Raw genomic sequence first — 17,639 nt, forward strand, 5'->3', positions numbered from 1 at the left:
TGCTCTAGAGGGTTTCCTTGAGAACATGTGGATCAGAGGAGTCATTTCATGTATTATTTTTTTCAGTTTGTAAGATGTACAGAAAATCTAGCCACGATGAGGGGTGGAAGACGGCTTACTTGTGACGTCACTGAAGTGTTAGTGTTCTTGTCCCTGTCAGGTTTCTGACTGTTGTAAATTGCTTAGTGTGACTTAAACATTCTGTCATGCATTTTATGGCTCAAGTACTCAAATTAGATTGCTTACAGCAACAGTGCGGAAGATGAAAAATGAGTTTCAGCTTTTATTCAAAGCTTATCTTGGAATTCTTTCCAGGCTTAGGGGGGAAAACCTGATACATCCTGAAAATGTTTAACAAATCCTTTGGAACTCCATTTGGAGGCAGCACTGGCTTTGGGACAACTTCAACTTTTGGACAAAGTAAGTAATATGTGTAAACTGACTTTTCAGTACTTACGGTATTTTTTCCTGGAGGCGCAGCTCTAGGATGCGGCCAAGGTGGCGATTCTTTGTGTGTGATGGAACTGGAGTGCTGCTGGGCTGCACGGGTCACTCTGCCGTGGTAGGAAGCAGACTTGTGAGTCAGGTTCAGGAGCCCGAGGCTTCTCCACTAAGCAAGCTTTTAATTTGGGTAGATACCAGAATTCCATGTACAGTTGCTGAAACTTCCTTTTTTAAAAGGAGTGGAAATTTAAATGCTCAGATGAAGGCTGTCATGCCGGCAGCGTGGGGTGGGAGTTCTTTCAGTCAGGACTAGAATACGTTGCCCTAGAATATGGGAAGACTTGGAAGGAAAAAGCATGTAATTTGAGGAGTGTCTTCTGGACATATGCATTGTAAATACCAGTGAGTGAGTTTCTAGCCATTAACGCAGACTATAAATTAGTGTATAACCTCTATTTGTTAGGAAGAAAACACAGTAATTCTGTTTATATTGCTCCTAAACCAAGGTATGAGAAGAGCAACTTCCAGGTGCCATAAAAAGTGGTAGAGGCCTTGCAGAGGAGTGTCTTTGCCTTCGGTAGAAGTGGCTGACTCAGGAGCTTCAGGAGCTCTGTGCGAGTATTAATAGTGCCACTTCACATATCCCAGACACTGATGCTTAGGTAGTCATGCACAAACTTCTTTTGGAAAGTTCAAAAGGCAGCAACAGCATTTAGTTTCTAGTGCGTGTGTTTAGAATATGGTTTCATCTAAACTATAATGCTGGTTTTCAGATGCTGGCTTTGGTACTACAAGTGGAGGAGCATTTGGAACATCAGCCTTTGGGTCGAACAATAATACTGGAGGCCTCTTTGGGAGTACACAGACAAAACCAGGTATTGCTGTGTTATGGTTCTAGTGGAATGCAATCTTGAGAAGAGGATGGTTTTGTTGGTTTGGGGTTTTTTTTGGTGTGGTTTGTTTTTGTTTTTTTTTGTTTTTTTTTTAAGTGGGGGGGCTCCAACCAACCAACAAAAAAACCCAAAACCACCACCAGCAAAAATCCCCCTAAAGCCCCAAGAAGTTGATGATTGCAGATGATTAATAGTCTGTTTCTGTCTTTAGGAGGATTATTTGGTTCAACAACATTTAATCAGCCAGCCACCTCCTCCACAAGCACTGGCTTTGGATTTGGAACGTCGACTGGGACATCAAATAGCCTTTTTGGAACTACCAGCACTGGTGGAGGCCTCTTCTCATCCCAGAATAATGCCTTTGCACAGAATAAGCCAGCGGGGTTTGGAAGTGAGTAAAACTACTGCATCTCTCTTGAGCATTGATTATTTTCTTTGATTGAAGAGCACAGAATGCTGGATGTACATGTGGATCTGGCACAAGTGTTTGTGTGGGGTTTTGGTGATTTATAGTGACATTATTGTGGTCAACAGCAGACAAGAGTGAGCCTGATAAGCTACAAAATCTGTACCTGCAACTCTAGCTGTGAGTTTTGAAATCAGTTGAAAAAGGTGGTTGGTTGGCATTTTCTATTCTTAAATACCTTTTCGCGTTGCTTTAATTTAGGGGTTTTTTTCTGCTGTCGTAGAGCAGATATAGTTGGTTTTGCTTCTGGCACTAGAATGCTTGAAATGCATCTTAAACTCTACTGTAATTCCCTGAAGCAGAAGTTACTGCGTGCAGACTCTTCTCAGAAAAGAAACGAAACCTCACTGATTCCCTTTATAGTCGTAATTTTCTTAGCGCTGTCAGGAGCAGAATGAAACTGCCTGCTGTGGTTGTTCCAGTATTTCCCGGGGTGGTGAGTTAAGGGCAGTCTTCTACAGCAGAGTATTGCACTAGCAGACCATCGCTTTCCAGCTTTGCTGTAATTTTTTTTTTCTAGAAGTTTCTTCCATTTCCGAACTGTTTTGTAATTTGAATGAAATATTGGGGTGTAAGTTTTAAAATTAAGGTTTGTTTTAGTACTGATCTCTTTTTTTTTTTTTTTTTTTTTTAAGACTTTGGAACTAGCACCAGCAGTGGAGGTCTCTTTGGAACCACTAACACTACTTCCAATCCTTTTGGAAGTACGTCTGGCTCTCTTTTTGGCCCAACTAGTTTCACCGCTGCTCCAACTGGCACGACTATTAAGTTTAATGTAAGTACTGGTTGGTTTTTTCCTTAATCAAGCCTGTTTACTGTAGGAAGCATTAAATTTTGCAGTTACTGTCTTAGTCACTGAAGTGAAATTTAGAAATGCATAGTTGATGAGCATGCAAAGTATGCAGTGTTCTGAAATGGTTCGAAAACATCCCCTTTAGTGGAACTGTTGCAGGGGAAATAAGGTGCGTAACTAACTCCAAAGAGCTAGACTGGTTTATTTTATTCTGAGTTTGACAAACTTCTCATACACTGTGGAGTAATGCCTGGTCTAGACTTGCTAGGTTCACAGCTCTGCTAAAGCTGAAGAGGTAAAGCAGCTCTTAAAATGGAGCCTTCTCAGGAAGGTAGGAAGTGCCGCAGAATTCAAGGTGATCAGCGCTAAATGCTGACAGCAGTAAGGGTTAGACAGCTTGGAATGGGTCGAAATAACCTCGGTTCTCTTACAAGTCAGCACGGCTTTGGAAATGTAAGCTCAAATGTGAAGAGTGATCCCTGTGTTTTCTGGATGAGTTCCCTTTAAGAAAGGGTTCAGTAACGTCTTGAAAGTTCTGTGGCAGTTGAAAATGGAGGGTGGCTGGGAGAGGAAGCCATCATGGACATGGGGTAACTGGTATCTGCTGGAAAGAGGCACTCGTTTTCCCAAATACTTGGTCATGTAAATCTTAGCCCTTTTCATTTCTGGACTGAGCTGATTTAACAGACTGAGACTTTGTTATTTTGGGGCCTAGACAGAACTGTGCTGTTAGCGTGAGCAGACTGAGTGTCGTTGATGTATACTTTCATAGGACAGTTTAAAAAAATGGGGGAATAATTAAATCCATGCACAACTAGAGGATTTGGGTCACAAGCTTAGGTAAACTACTTTTAAAATGAAACTGAACAATTATTTGCACGGTGTTGTTTTGAGTGTTACCAGGGTAAATTCCACTATTGATTGCTGCTGAACACGCCTCGTCCGTGGGTGAGGCCACAGCTGTACGGATAACAGTAATACACTGCTTCAGGTCCCGTGCTAGGTTTAGGTTTTAACAGCATCAGCCGAGAGACTACGAACTGTAATAACGGAAGCTGGCCTGGATTTAAAACTTGGTATTCTAACCTCTTCTCTTGCAGCCACCAACCGGTACCGATACTATGGTGAAATCTGGAGTTAGCACAAACATCAATACCAAGCACCAGTGTATCACTGCTATGAAAGAATATGAAAGCAAATCTCTTGAGGTCAGTCAGAGTGTTCAAACATACTCATCTTGTTTGGCCATTTGTTAGTGTTGCTTTAGTAGAGGTTTTTTTGACTGTAATAAATACCTTCTGTGCTCATTGATACAAATCCAACCTTCGTTATCTGCATCACTCACAGAAGAGAGGTATAATCTAGTAAAACACTTAATGCATCACCGTATTAATCATGTTTGCTTTTAAATGCCTAACACTGCAGTTTCTGAAAAGCTGAAATTCCCTCTCACCCTATATCAGAAGGGCGAGACATCCTGTTGGGAGCAGTCCTACTGCTGAGATAATGGCAGAATCTCGGACAAAACTCACAGTTGTTTACTATAAACTAGTGTTCCGGAGGATTTAACTCTGAAGCCTTTCTGTTCAAGTTGACTTGTTGGATACTTTGAAACAAGTCTTCTATTCAAAAGATCTGAAAAAGCTCTGGGAAGTAAAATTGAAGCCCAAACACGACCCGCAGAAGTACACCTAAGTTTAGGTCCTGTTTATGGTATCCTTTTAAAAAAATGTAGGTGTTAACAGCTTTTCTTAATATCTTCACGCTGGAGTGGGCTTGAACACTGCGTAAGCACGCTAATGACGATGTTCTAACCTTCTCCGGCGTAAAGAGTTCTGGATTTTCCTTTACTAGGAGCTCCGTTTAGAAGACTACCAGGCAAATAGGAAAGGGCCCTCCAATCCTGTAGGAGCGGGAGCAGCTGCAGGCTTGTTTGGGTCTTCTACGGCGACATCAAGTACAGCCACAGGACTTTTTGGCTCTTCTACTACTAACACCAGCTTTTCATACGGACAGAACAAAACTGCTTTTGGAACCAGTAAGTACTGCCTGTCCCTTGTCATTACTGTGACAGGATATGCAAATACTCTGTTCAGCTATTGAAATTCTGTAGTTAAAGATGAGGAAACACTGGTGTGAGCTCAGAATTTTACTAGTTGTATTACCAATGTTCAACAATCGGGTTCTTTGCCATAGAAATCTCTGTTTACTTATTCTTCCGGGATTGCAAACTTCCTCGGCATCCCTGGAGTTTTGTTGGAAGGCAGTTCATTAGAGCATCTGGCTAGTCAGCTAGTTCACATGGGTGAGTAAGACAATTTGAAGTAAACGCACCAGGATATTGCTAATAATCAATAGGGTGATGACATCAGTTGGTTAATGGTGAAGTCAAGATTCTGCTTCCGCTAATGAGCGAACATAAATTCCCTGGAACTGGACAAGTTAATTTATAGCAGCCTAATTAGACTTTGTCAGGAGCCTTTCTCCACAGTAGGTCGGGGTTAGGATGCGGACCTGTTGTATGTTGTGCTGTCCATTTTGGCATCCTTGGTCAAAAAGTAAAAACCAGGTATGAAGTAACCAGCTTACTTAAGTGTTTGTATGTCTGGTAGTTGCAGTTCAGTTGTCCTAACCAGATAATGGACCTTTCTGAACTTAGTGTAAAACAAATAGTGCTGTAAGGTTCAAACACAAACTCTGTTAGCTTCTGCTGCAAACCTAAAGTAGGTATTTGTATTTGTGGAATTAGACTGTAAACAAAAGATCAAAATCCTGTGGTCCGTAGAAACAGAAATGATGATCTGCTGTAAGAAAGGCTGTGCTGTCTTGGGTTAGAATTGTGTCTGTCGGTAATGACAGGCACTGCTGGGTGTAATCTCTGGGCGTGCTTGAGGCCTGTGTGGGTTGGGCTGAGCTGCTGTCCTTTGGAGAGATCAACATACAGTAGGCGATACTCCTCTGCACCCTGCGAAGGTACGGATCGTTAAAATACAGGGACTGCCCAACCTGGCAGCTGTGCTGGGCTTCATGTAATTCTTGTGCAGTGAGCTCTGAAGAAAGCAGCTAGTTCTGCAGAGACAGCACGGGCAGCTGTGAGAGGGAGCAAAAGCTCTTGTCTATGTGTATACCATTTGTACCACAAGTAAACGGCCCTTTTCTTTTGGGGAGAAAAGGGAGAAGGTGTTTGAAGTTCAGGTAGAAGTTTCTGTAGTAGTCATCGTGTGGGTTACAGAGCGGAAGCGGTGCGCAGGGCGCTGGCTGGCTGCCCGCAGCTTGCCCAGTGGGCTCTCTGCAGGCGCTCATGGTATGGTTTTCTTTGTACAGTGGAGAACAAACTGCCCGTACCAAAGCTGGTGTCTTTTTGGTCAGATCCATCTGCGAGGTAAATGTGCTGGTAATTCTTGGGCGTTACGCTCCCACTGACTGTAGGACAAGGAGAACCTGATGAAGTACCCAATACAAACTACTTCAGTCTGCACGCGGATGCCGTGCTGCATTGATGGCTCTGGGTGTTTGGCCATTCCACTGAACAGAAGCGTCTTTTTTCCTGTGTGAACGTGCTGAGTGTGGAAATGTAGTGGGTTTGGATAAATACTTTTTAACCGACGTGTTTGTATGTTGTAGGCACGACTGGCTTTGGAACAGGAACGACAGGGGGTCTTTTTGGTCAGCAATCTCAAACTACGAGTCTGTTTAACAAACCGTTTGGTCAAGCCACAACAACGCAGAACACCGGCTTTTTTGGGAATACCAGCACTCTAGGGCAGCCAAACACGAACACAATGGTAAGACAAATTGTTTGAACCCTTAAAGCTGTGAGTTGTGGTATAGCTACAATACAGTGATTTAGCTGCGGTATAGTAATTTATATCTTCCTCAAATTGTAGTACAGCTTCTTAAAACGAGAATGCAAAGCTTTGAATGCTGCTGTTGAGCTAGCGACTTTTTGCCAATCAGAATTTTTCATTCATGATAATTGGACAGCCATACAGCTTTTAACAAATTTTAACTTTTCCCATTCTCTTCTTTAAGCAGTCTGCTCTCTATTGATTCAAGTATTTCCAGTCATGTTCACACAGATAATGTAATTCCATTATTAACGTTCTGTGGGAATTCATTAACAATTCTGTACTCTCTGGTGACTAATGAGCAGTGTTCATGGGCTCTTGGTAGAAGGATGCTACGTAGCTGTAACTTTTTGCATAACTAGAGGCTTTGGCTCCAAATATATGATGTTCTTTCTGAATATGTCGTGACTTCTCCCAGAAAACACTGTAAAAAGTTTCTTTTCCATCTCCCTCACTCAAAACGATGAGGAAATTCCAATATCCTTCTAAGCTTGAAGCATAAATTCTTTGATTCTTTGATACTTTTTTTTTAATATCCTTTGTACCTAATTTCTTGGAGAACGGCTAAAGCTTCTGAAATACTTTTCACCCATCTTCTTCACCTGGCAAAAGGGGTAATGTTGTAGCATCCATTTTATTAACTGACTTTGTGTGTTAGTTTGGTTATCGTCAGTGCTACACTTGGAAAAGCATTGCAGCGTTACCTTAACGAAGTTCCTGTTCGTAGGGTCTCTTTGGGGTAACCCAGCCCTCACAGCCTGGAGGCCTTTTTGGAACAGCTGCCAATACAAATGCTGGTACTGGATTTGGAACCGGAACTGGTCTTTTTGGACAAGCTAACACAGGATTTGGTGTTGGCGGTTCGGTATGTCTGTACCTTAATAATAATAACAAAAAAACCCAACCCAAAACAAAAGCAGATGGCTTAGAGTGCTGTTCCCTGGGTGTTGACCTCCATGGAAATAGCATTATCTTAAGAGTCAAGATGCCTATGACACAAAAATAGTGTGGGTTTATGTAAAGGATTTAATATAAGCATGTATAATAGAACTAGTGTTGCAGAAATTTTTTTAACAATAACGTCTTGAGTGATAACAGACAGCAAGAGAGACTGAGCATCCCGCTGCCTGTATATTGCTAGGGATGCCTCAGCGTGGTGTCAGAAATACAGGCGTTTAAATTGTGAGGATGACTTAACAGCAAACGAACTTAATTCTTGATATTCAGTCATTTTGGCTTTAATGGAGTGAGAATACATGTGTCCAGAAGGTGCTTGCTGGGTACTAGTGCATGTGGCTTGTAAATAACACACCACTGGTGGGAGTCTGGGTTGTGTGGTCTAAGTTGTGCTTGGCTGTAGTTATGCTTTCTTGCCTACGATGAAACACTAATGCAGTTCTTTTAATGTCAGTCTGTCAGGTTTCCAAATTGATGTTTTCTTCCTTTCAGACCCTGTTTGGTAACAAGCCTGCTGGATTTGGAACCACCACGACCAGTGCTCCCTCGTTTGGTACAACCACTGGCGGCGGGCTCTTTGGTAACAAACCAACCCTGACTTTAGGAACCAATACAAACACTTCCAATTTTGGTACATATAAAAAAAAGTGGGGTTTCAGTCACTTAAAATTATACTGCATATACCACACACCTGGCTGCTGAGTATCGCATGCTAAATGGTTATGAATGTTAAGATTCTCAGGTAAGCCATGCTTCTGACGCATGTTGCTGCAGGGAAACACCTTGGCTGCTGTTTTTACCTTTCCTCTTGGTGGTATTCCCTGACTCAAGAAGGTAGGTAGTTAAGTTAAAGTACTGCTCTTCAGTGAGTGCTTAAGAGAAGGTGGAACCTTTAAGTGAAAACTCTTGAAATCAAATAATTCATGCACCATAGAGGTTTGTTAAGAGGCTGTAAATACGCTGTGGTTGTGAAGGAGTGCTGAAGGGTAAAACCAGCGATATCTGTAGCTTGGTGGCAGGGATAAGGAGATCTTATGCCGGAGTGAGGGTAAAATGAAAGAGTCTGTTCCAGTGTAACTGGTACCTGTTGCTGTCTTCCATGCTGTGAAGGATCGAAGTCCTGAAGGACTGGGTCTTGTGTTAACGTTGGCCTCTGATGCTGATGTTAGACAGTCGGTGTTGAATGAGCGTGTGATCAAGCAGAAGGCGCGTGGTGATAGTTCAAGGGAATCACAGCCTTCCTTCGTGGGACTTGTCTTGAAAGCTGTTTTGTTTTGGGTTGGGTTTTTTTTTGGCTCTGAGAGCAATAAAATTGCATTCCTAAAAGTGAGTAGGAGTGGGTTGAGATCCTGACATCTTTTATTTGTTTCTTGGTGTGGGTTTGTTTTTTTTAAGCCATATCGACAAGAAAGTCTAAAATGCAGTTAGCCTGCCACGCCAGCCTGCCAGGATAAGACAGAGGGAGGAACTCGTCCCGCGCTCAGACTGCCAGGGCAGCTCCTCAGCAAGCGCAGTTTGGGTGGTGACCAGCCTTGGGCAAACTGTTGTCACCGTATTAGTGAAAGTTGCTTCCAGGTCCCTTGTTCCGCTGTTCTCTAAGATCTTCATAGCCACGTTAGTTCGTGTGTTGACACAGTTTGGTGGTGATCAAGTCTGACTGTAGTATGTGTTTTTAATTTGCCTGCATTACTTGCAGTGGTAGAGTTTATCAGAGAAATGGTGTTTGGTTCTAAGGGATTTCTGACGTTGGTCCATGACTGCACTTTCCTAGTTTAATTCTGTCTTAGCATGCTAACCAACCATAGGATAGTTTCGCGGTCTTCAGTCTAACAACTAATCTGTCTAACGTTAGATTTGGATTCTGCTTAGTTACAATTAGAGATGTGCCTTCAGCCTGTGTGCTTGGACAAATCTGAGTTCTTACATGCTTTGTCACTAAGAATCAGAGAAGTGCATGTGTGGTATAAACAGTATAAAATGGGATTTTTTTTCCTTCTGGCATTTAAAGAAACTTAATACATTTTATTCTGTTGCCAGATACAGCAGCATCATGTCCATTCTGGCTTTCAGTAAAACTTTGAAGATTGCAACAAATTGGACAGTTTAAGAAGGCAAAACAGTATTATTCTGTACTGATGTTTTCACTATTATGTTCATAACTCAAATACGATTTTTACCATTGAAGTCCCTTCTTCCTGCTTGTCAGTTCACCTTGCATTGCTGGAAACTCTGTGAAATTTGACCTTAGCTGTGGCAGTGCTGCCTTTTAGCCAGTGGTGCTTATTTATTTAGGTATGTGTTTTTATTTTCTTCTCTAATAGTCTTAGATTAATGAACTACTGCTTCTGTTCTTGAAGGTTTTGGTGCCAATACTGCTGGAAATAGTTTGTTTGGAAATAAGCCCGCAACTGGGACTCTGGGAACGGGGCTTGGAACAGGATTTGGAACAGGTAAACAGCTTACCAGCTTATTTGATGTCAGCCTAAGCATAGTCCTCAAACTTTGGTGGTAATATAGCCTTGGTATATCTTGCTAACTCTTATGTAGTAAAAGGCGGTAGATGTTTTAGCTTGAAGCCATGAATCTCTGTCTCAAATCAGAACCAAGCAGAGCTTGCTAACACGGTGCTAAGTAACCTGTTAGAAATTGCAGGCAGCATTGCTTACAGTGGTGGCTAATGGCTCAGAAAACTGGGAGCGTCCTCTGTGTTCAAAACCTCTGGTCTGATCCCATGAGTCTTGAGTGTCTGCAGCGCTCATGGCTGTGTTGAATGTTTCTTGCAGTTTAATAAAGAATTGATTCTTTGTTGTGGGATAAATTGGCTTGTAAGCTTGTCACAGTCTTGTAGTAAAGGACAGTCATCTCTCATGCTACAGCTCTCGGGGCAGGACAGACGTCTTTATTTGGAAACACCCAGCCTAAACTTGGTGGAACCCTGGGAACAGGAGCGTTTGGAGCACCAGGATTCAATACATCAACAGCTACTCTGGGCTTTGGAGCCCCTCAGCCTGCTGTAGGTAAGTGTAACTTAAATCCAAGTTTATTGTTGCTTCCTCCCTCGTTCCAGATGTGCCTAAACATAGGAGTGCAGCCACCCAAATGCTTTGGAGGGGAGAAAAAATATATTTGAGGCCACTTCTGTTCTCAGTAGCAGTGGAAACCACATTAATAACATAACTTAAAATATATTTTTAAGTACTTCAGAGTTGCTTGACGTTACTGATAATTGCAGCTATTTTAAAGCTTTGTCTTCAAGATTACTAACATATTTTACATCATGGAATTTGGGGCAGCAACAGTAGATGCTTATAAAAAAAAAAGGGAAATGTTAGCTTCTTCAGTAATTCCAGGTAGGATAGCTAGAGGGACTTCATTAGCGAGTATGCTGTGCCACTGGTGAAATCAATGGTCTTTGGGTTCAGGCACTTGTGCTGTCATTTTGTAAGTTAAATCCGGCAGTGTTCACCCTGTTTAACGCGCTCAGACCTGCCCAACAAGTGGCACACAGACCTGGCGCTCTGCCCCTCTGAGGCTGTGGTTTCAGCAAAAGGATTTTAAACTTGGGGTAGGGGGACAACAGCACATGCACAGCGCACAACGCTGTGGGAAGACAGGCTTATAGTATTTTAATGGGAACTAAAATTAGGTGCTAGAAGCCAGAGAGGCAAAATTAGGAGACCTCTAGACCTGTAAGTTTGATTGCTGTAGCAAGAATATCAAAATTTTGCATCAAGGATTTTTTTTTTTTTTTCCTTGAAGATGTTTCAGAAGTTAAATGTATTAGTGAAAGGTTTTGGCAGGCCATGCTCGTTCTGCTGATGTGTAGCTCTCTATACCCTCAGCTTTTCACCGATTATAAACTTACTGAATGTGGTTGCAAATTCTAATGAAGAAATAGAATCTGATTTCTTAAGTTTGTGTAGAGATTTGAATTCCTATGAGGAGGTCCTCTGGTTGGAAGAATGTCTTTTCTACCTAACCTTGGTTCTATGAGTAAAACTATTACAACTAAAAAATTATGTTCTTTTTATAGCACTGACGGACCCAAATGCATCAGCTGCCCAGCAAGCTGTCCTCCAGCAGCATCTCAATAGCCTGACTTACTCACCCTTTGGAGATTCTCCGCTCTTCAGAAACCCTATGTCAGACCCAAAGAAGAAGGAAGAGGTAAGGGCATGTAAACTTTAAACTCACTTTCTGGGTAAGATTTGAAATTAATTCATGTTTTGTGCTCACTATCTTAAGTACTCAATGAGCAGCAAAGTAGGTTGCCATCTGTATACTCATACGGTGCAGTGGCTTTTTATGCTCTCCAGGACAGACGCTGCCTATACTGTGGCTTTGTTTACTGCTTTTGACTACGTCAGAGCCTGGGCTTTGGAGTTCTTGTTATGCTCACGGCTGCTAATCGAGAATAAAGATGGGTAATTTCCTGTGCTTGGAATACTTCTAGTGCTTAGCTTGAGCTTTGCTTGTGACATCTCTTATGACAGTTTCTGACAAACCATACCCTGTTGGTTTGTTTTGAAAGACAACAAAACAAATACTTTTCAGACTTCTGAAGTGCTAAGGGAGGTTCTAAATGGCTGCTGCCCCTGGGCAAATTCCAGGGGCTAGAGATTATTCCTGCCCCAGCCCCTGGAGCCCAGTACAGTGTGCCTGGAGACCCAGGGGGTCTGCTCCTCAGGCTGATGGACGATGTGGCTGTTACTCTCCCATTTGCAGGTGCAATCATTGTGAAGCTGAGTGTGTATCCCAGAGGCACTGACACAGCTGGCTGCACAGCCACAGACGAGGCACTGCCTTCAGCAGCACCCACATGTGACGCTACCAGGACTCCCATAACACATAAGCATACACAGCCACGTCCCCTTCCTCCTCTTTGGCTGAGAAGGGTTGACGTTCCCTAGCGAAAGCACACATGCTCACGCTCTCTAGACATACCCACACGTTTGTGCATCCCTCGAGCAGCAGCATGGTCCCTCTGTCCATCTGATAGCCCTGCCCAGATCTCAGGCCCTCTTAACCTGCTCCACAGGACAGGCTAGTCCAGCTTGATGCTTGCTGCAGAAAGATACACACACTTCCACATTTAATGGGTGTTCTCACGCATTTCGTGGTTTCTGTACCATGAAGGATACACATTTCATGGTTTCTGTACTCGCAGATCCCTCGGCCCGAGTCCTCTGCCTTTCCGATATCTGCCAGGAGCCCTGCTTGTGGGCTAGTCCAGCTTGAAGTTTGGCAGTGAATTACACAGCCATACATCCACGAGGTTTGGGGACGATGCAGGTGCTCTGCCTGTCCTCCCTCACTGCCAGCCGCCATCACCGAGGCACGCAGGCCTGTGAGATGTGGTCTTGCTCCAGTGGATGTTGCCGAGACCTTCGCTCACCCTAGTGCTCTCCCCTGAGTAGCTACAGCGGGGACACGCACTGATCCCATCCCAGGGGCTTGAGCAGAGACCCACATCTGCACCACGCACTGAGGCCTCCCCTCGCTCCAGCTGCTGGCGCCACTGGCACGAGATGCCCACATCCCTGGTCTGACTCCAGCAGCTGTCCCCAGATTCACTCAGCCTGGACAGGAGGTCCAGGTTGGCCCTCTCCAAAGCTGTGCCTGCAGTTTCTTAATGGCCCATCAGTGGGTGACTGGAGACTTTTGGTCTTTGGCATTGTTTCTGTTACCTGTTGTCAGCCAGCTTTGTGTCTCTGGTTTTGTTTAGTGCTTACCCCTTTACTTGCTATCCCCATTGCATTTAAAAGGTCCTTGACTGGATGGCCTTCACAAAGCAAGCACTCTCACTGCCCACAGACCTTTGCAGTAAGCCGTACTAAAATTCCAATTCTACATCTTTTTGTTTCAGAGACTGAAACCAACTAACCCAGCAGCTCAGAAGGCCTTAACGACACCCACCCACTACAAGCTGACTCCGCGTCCAGCGACCAGAGTGCGACCGAAAGCTTTGCAGTCAGCTGGCTCTGCTAAATCTCATCTCTTTGATGGTCTTGATGACGACGAGCCTTCCCTGTCCAATGGTGCATTCATGCCAAAGTTAGTTTTTCTTCTGTGTACGTTGGAGGGAGGAGGTGGTGCAAGAATCTTCTGATCAGATTAAATAAACTCTCGTCTAGCATCCTAAATTCCGTAACTGTTTTGTGACATGGTTCAAATGTGAATAGCAGTAACAAGTTTTCTGTAAAACCTGAGTAGACTGTTTTCTGTAGAGGAGATAAAAATGTTCAACTTAAACTGGTAAGGCCAAATAAGCTGTAAAATGAGGTCATCCCATGATTGGAGCAAAGCTCCTATGAAGTCAATTAGGAATTATTACAAGGAAAGCTTGTACGGTGTAATACTTCCCGCTTCTGAAATACAGGCGTCATTAGGGTTGCTAATGCAGTCAGTATGAAGGCAGATTTCTGACAGTTTCATAGCGTAGCACTGCTGCTGTTTCACATACGCAGATGTTCCTGTCAGAAACTAATAATGATGCTGTGGATCTGCCCTACTGATGCTTTTGGTTTCAGTCTTCAAAAGCATTAGTGCAATCAAATTGAAAAGGGGTTTGGAAAGCTTTGGAGCTTAGTTAGAAACAAACAACAAAAATCTTTGGAGAAAGATGCATCAGTCATTGAAAGTACAGGCTTTTAAAAAGCATTTTGTACCTGTTGTGAACTTGGTTTGTCTTTAATTCAGCCTGAACCATCTGCTCACTTTCCAGGGAGAGAGCAGAGCATGGAATTACTCAGTGTTTTATTGAAAAACACCAAATGAACAAAAGATCAGACAAAGGGATGCTTAGATTTTTTTGAGTGTAATTGACATAGATACCTGGTGATCTTCAGACTGTGGGCAGTGAATGTAGCCTGGCCATTGATTTGCTCCTCAGGTGACCCTGTAGTGAAGAAGAACCCGCATCTGTGGGGCAGACATTCTGTGCAGGGTTCTGTGCTTCCACTGGAAAAGCTCTGTTTTGTAAAACAGATAATACTGTGGTTTACTGAACTTGGATTTTGAAGCTTTCAATGACTTGTGCGTTCTACGCTTACTCATAAACCAAAGCCTTGAATGGAATACCAAAAAGAGTTTTAGTATCTCAGTTACTGCAATGCTCTTACAGACATACTTGTAGACGTACAGAGTGTATGTACAGACATACAGTTTGTATGTCCTGAGCGTGGGCATAGGTCTTATACAGCTGATTCCTGGTCTCTGGAACGCACAAACTAAGTGTGAAATGTCTATTTATGCAGTGGATAGATCCAAATTTCTCTTTTGTGTTGTGTGTGGTTTTTTGTTTTGTTTTTGTTTTTTAGGAAGAGCATTAAAAAGTTGGTTTTGAAGAATCTCAACAGTAGCAATCTTTTCTCACCTGTTAATCGTGAAAATGAAGACCTGGCTTCTCCATCGGAGTATCCAGAGAATGGAGATCGGTATGTTGATTCACCATGAAGGTCTTTATACTTACAAGAAATGCAAACTGGTTATGCCTGTCTCTAAATTATTAGTAGAGTAGGTAGTTGTTTTCAGGGATGTCGTCTTAGCTGTTGTGAGGTCTTGTTGTGTCATCTTGACCTGTTGTGAGACTCATTTCCTCTTGAAGTAGCCATATGTTCTTCTGTGTGGTCACATACCAGTTCATTCAATCCAAAGTCAGGAGTTCAAACAGGAGTGACTTAATTTCTGGATGTGTCTTTCTTCGTTCCCTGTAGTGAGGAACTACACCATTTCTTGAGGGAAGCGATAAACCTGACCCTGAGAGGAGAAGAACTTCTCCTCCTGCTTAGTCCTGCTCAGTAATGAGGGAGTTACAAGGAAACTCCACTGATCCAAATGTCTCATAATAATAATGCTTTTTCTACATATAAAGATGAGGAATCTCTAAGGCTGTCTCTTCCCCCAAACACCCGAATACCTGCTTCCTCTGAAATCTATGGTCATATTTCAGATGAACTTTTTTTATAAAAGCAGAGGCTGGAAAAATTCCTGACCAGCTCAACATCTCAATATTTGGATTTTCTGTAAAGTGACTAGAAGTAAGAGCTGATTATGGGAGCGGGGAACCTTGTTTCTGATCACCGAAGTGCTAACCTGGATGGTTCATAATGGGGCAGAGGCATTTGTTAGCTTTGTTGCCAGTAGCCTGGTACAACAGGCAGCTCTGAAGCTGGTTGTTTGGAGTGACTGGCACAACAGTGTTCTCAAGTTTGAGTTGATCGTGGCGCCCGCAAGACTTAAGCACCCCGTTCCTCTACAACAGTTTGTGTTTTGGGCACAGAAGTCTCTAACAGCCTGGCTCACAAACCATTGAATCGTTCAGTTGGAAGTGACTTTGGGAGGTCTCTGTTCCTCAACGGTGGACCCAGACCTGGTTACTGTGAACTTTGTCCAGTGGAGTCTCTCAAACCTTCTGTGGATAGAGATTCTGCAGCCTCTCTGGATCCCTGTTCAGCGCTTGACTGTCCTCATTGATTTCCTTGTCGTAATTTGACCATTGTTTCTCATGTTTCTGCCACACGTACATGTGGCTTGTCTTGGGTGTTGGAAGGCTGCTGTTGCACCCCCCCAAGCCTTTTCTGCGGGCTGAGTAACCCGTCTCCTTGAGCTCTCCTCCCAGGGCGTGTGCTTTAGTCCCCCAGCCATCATGGTACCCCTCTCCTGGTCTTACCAGTGTCTTTCTTGGAGTGGGAGCCCCAGATTGGATGCACAGTGGCAGAGGTGGTCTAACAAGGGCAGAGTGAAGGAATAATGGCTTCCCTCAGCCTGCTGACTCAGCAGTTCATGTAGTGGTCCTGTTTGCTGCTTATATGAAAAGACACCAGAATTTTAATGTAGACGTAAATCCCTTTGAACTAAATAATTCAACTTTATTCTCCATTTCTTCAGGTTCTTCTTGTCAGTACCTCCCGATGAAAACCACAGACAAGATGGTGAGCGAGAGGAGGATGATGATCAACATGAAGTGACGAGGTTTTACACTAACCCCATTGCCAAGCCCATCCCACAGACGCCAGAGAACGCTGTGCACAAACACCAGAACAGCGTGGATGATACCATTGTGGCTCTGAATATGCGGGTGGCCTTGCGAAATGGTCTGGAAGGCAGCAGCGAGGATGCCTCGTTTCATGATGATTCCCTTCAGGATGAGCGCGAAGAGGAGTCTGAAGCGGTGCATCATCTGCATCCTGCAGGTTAGACTCTGTGTGGGCAGTAGATGTGTAGTTCCTTCATGCATGCTGCATTGAAGTTCTTTTGCTGTTTTAGTCCTTCAGCTTTTTCTCTTTTCCTTTCCCTCCTCTTTTCTTCAGAATACAAATCTTGCTTTTCAGTCTCTTATCTAGTGCAGAATTTTTTTCTGCCGAGTTAATGAGCAATTAAATGTCATCACCCAATTTTATATTAGACTGAGGTAGTGAGATGTGTGAGAGGGACGGGGAGGACCCAATCTGTAACTGTTCTGCAGTAGTAGTCTGAGTTGATTATCGTTCAGAAGCAAGATCCTAGAGACAGAACTCTAATGCGTGGTAGAACCCTAATGCTGGGTAGAACCCTAACTGCATTGTAGGATTTGCTAGGGAAGGAATGGAGCATAGAACATGGTTGTGTCTCTATCGACCCATCGTGCGTGTGTTTTCAGTACTGTCAATTCTGGGCTCAGGGTTTAGTGAAACAGAAAAAGATAGAGAAGTGTGAAAATACTATGAGAGGTCTTGAGTACCTTTCCCTTAACTAAGACTTTGTAGCTGGTGAAGAGGTGGGGGCGTGTGTTAGGGTGCTTTTTTTGAGCTCATGAGTGATCTGGAGAAGGTGAAGAGGAGAAGTTCCTTTCAGGTAATATGTAGCATCTAATGAAACTAGCAGGTGACGTGTTCGAAACAAATGTCTTTAGAAGCCCCAATGGCACGAAGTCCTAGATGCAAAAAGCTTTTGTGGGTTTTAAAGATTAGACAAGTTAATAGATGAAAAAGCATTGGAGACTGTTAAATGTACAAGGTGCTGCGTCTTGGTCAGCAGGTGCCCGAGCCCCCAGAGTATTAGAATTAGAATCATAGAATCATAGAATTGTCTAGGTTGGAAGAGACCCTTGGGATCATTGAGTCCAACCATCTCCCCTACTCTACAAAGTTCTCCCCTACACCGTATCCCCCAACACCACATCTAAACATCTCTTAAACACATCCAGGGATGGGGACTCCACCCTCTCCCCGGGCAGCCTATTCCAGTGCCCGACCACT

The 17,639-nt window shown here is 43.5% G+C and overlaps 1 protein-coding gene across 1 annotated transcript in view; it reads left to right on the plus strand.

Moving 5' to 3' along the window:
• Nucleotides 1-337: 337 nt before the first annotated feature.
• Nucleotides 338-17,639, plus strand: part of NUP98 (nucleoporin 98kDa) — a 36,362-nt gene continuing 19,060 nt past the window's right edge. Inside the window, exons 1-15 of the mRNA XM_009889397.1 lie at nucleotides 338-420; nucleotides 1,218-1,319; nucleotides 1,549-1,728; nucleotides 2,439-2,578; nucleotides 3,697-3,804; nucleotides 4,451-4,634; nucleotides 6,221-6,381; nucleotides 7,172-7,309; nucleotides 7,894-7,981; nucleotides 9,759-9,851; nucleotides 10,278-10,418; nucleotides 11,435-11,568; nucleotides 13,268-13,455; nucleotides 14,721-14,837; nucleotides 16,291-16,595. Coding sequence (XP_009887699.1) covers nucleotides 348-420; nucleotides 1,218-1,319; nucleotides 1,549-1,728; nucleotides 2,439-2,578; nucleotides 3,697-3,804; nucleotides 4,451-4,634; nucleotides 6,221-6,381; nucleotides 7,172-7,309; nucleotides 7,894-7,981; nucleotides 9,759-9,851; nucleotides 10,278-10,418; nucleotides 11,435-11,568; nucleotides 13,268-13,455; nucleotides 14,721-14,837; nucleotides 16,291-16,595 — 2,152 coding nt within the window. The 5' untranslated portion in view covers nucleotides 338-347. The remainder of the gene's footprint in view (nucleotides 421-1,217; nucleotides 1,320-1,548; nucleotides 1,729-2,438; nucleotides 2,579-3,696; nucleotides 3,805-4,450; nucleotides 4,635-6,220; nucleotides 6,382-7,171; nucleotides 7,310-7,893; nucleotides 7,982-9,758; nucleotides 9,852-10,277; nucleotides 10,419-11,434; nucleotides 11,569-13,267; nucleotides 13,456-14,720; nucleotides 14,838-16,290; nucleotides 16,596-17,639) is intronic.

This window comes from Charadrius vociferus, unplaced genomic scaffold (assembly GCF_000708025.1).
Source record: "Charadrius vociferus isolate BGI_N301 unplaced genomic scaffold, ASM70802v2 scaffold867, whole genome shotgun sequence".
Classification (NCBI taxonomy): domain Eukaryota; kingdom Metazoa; phylum Chordata; class Aves; order Charadriiformes; family Charadriidae; genus Charadrius; species Charadrius vociferus.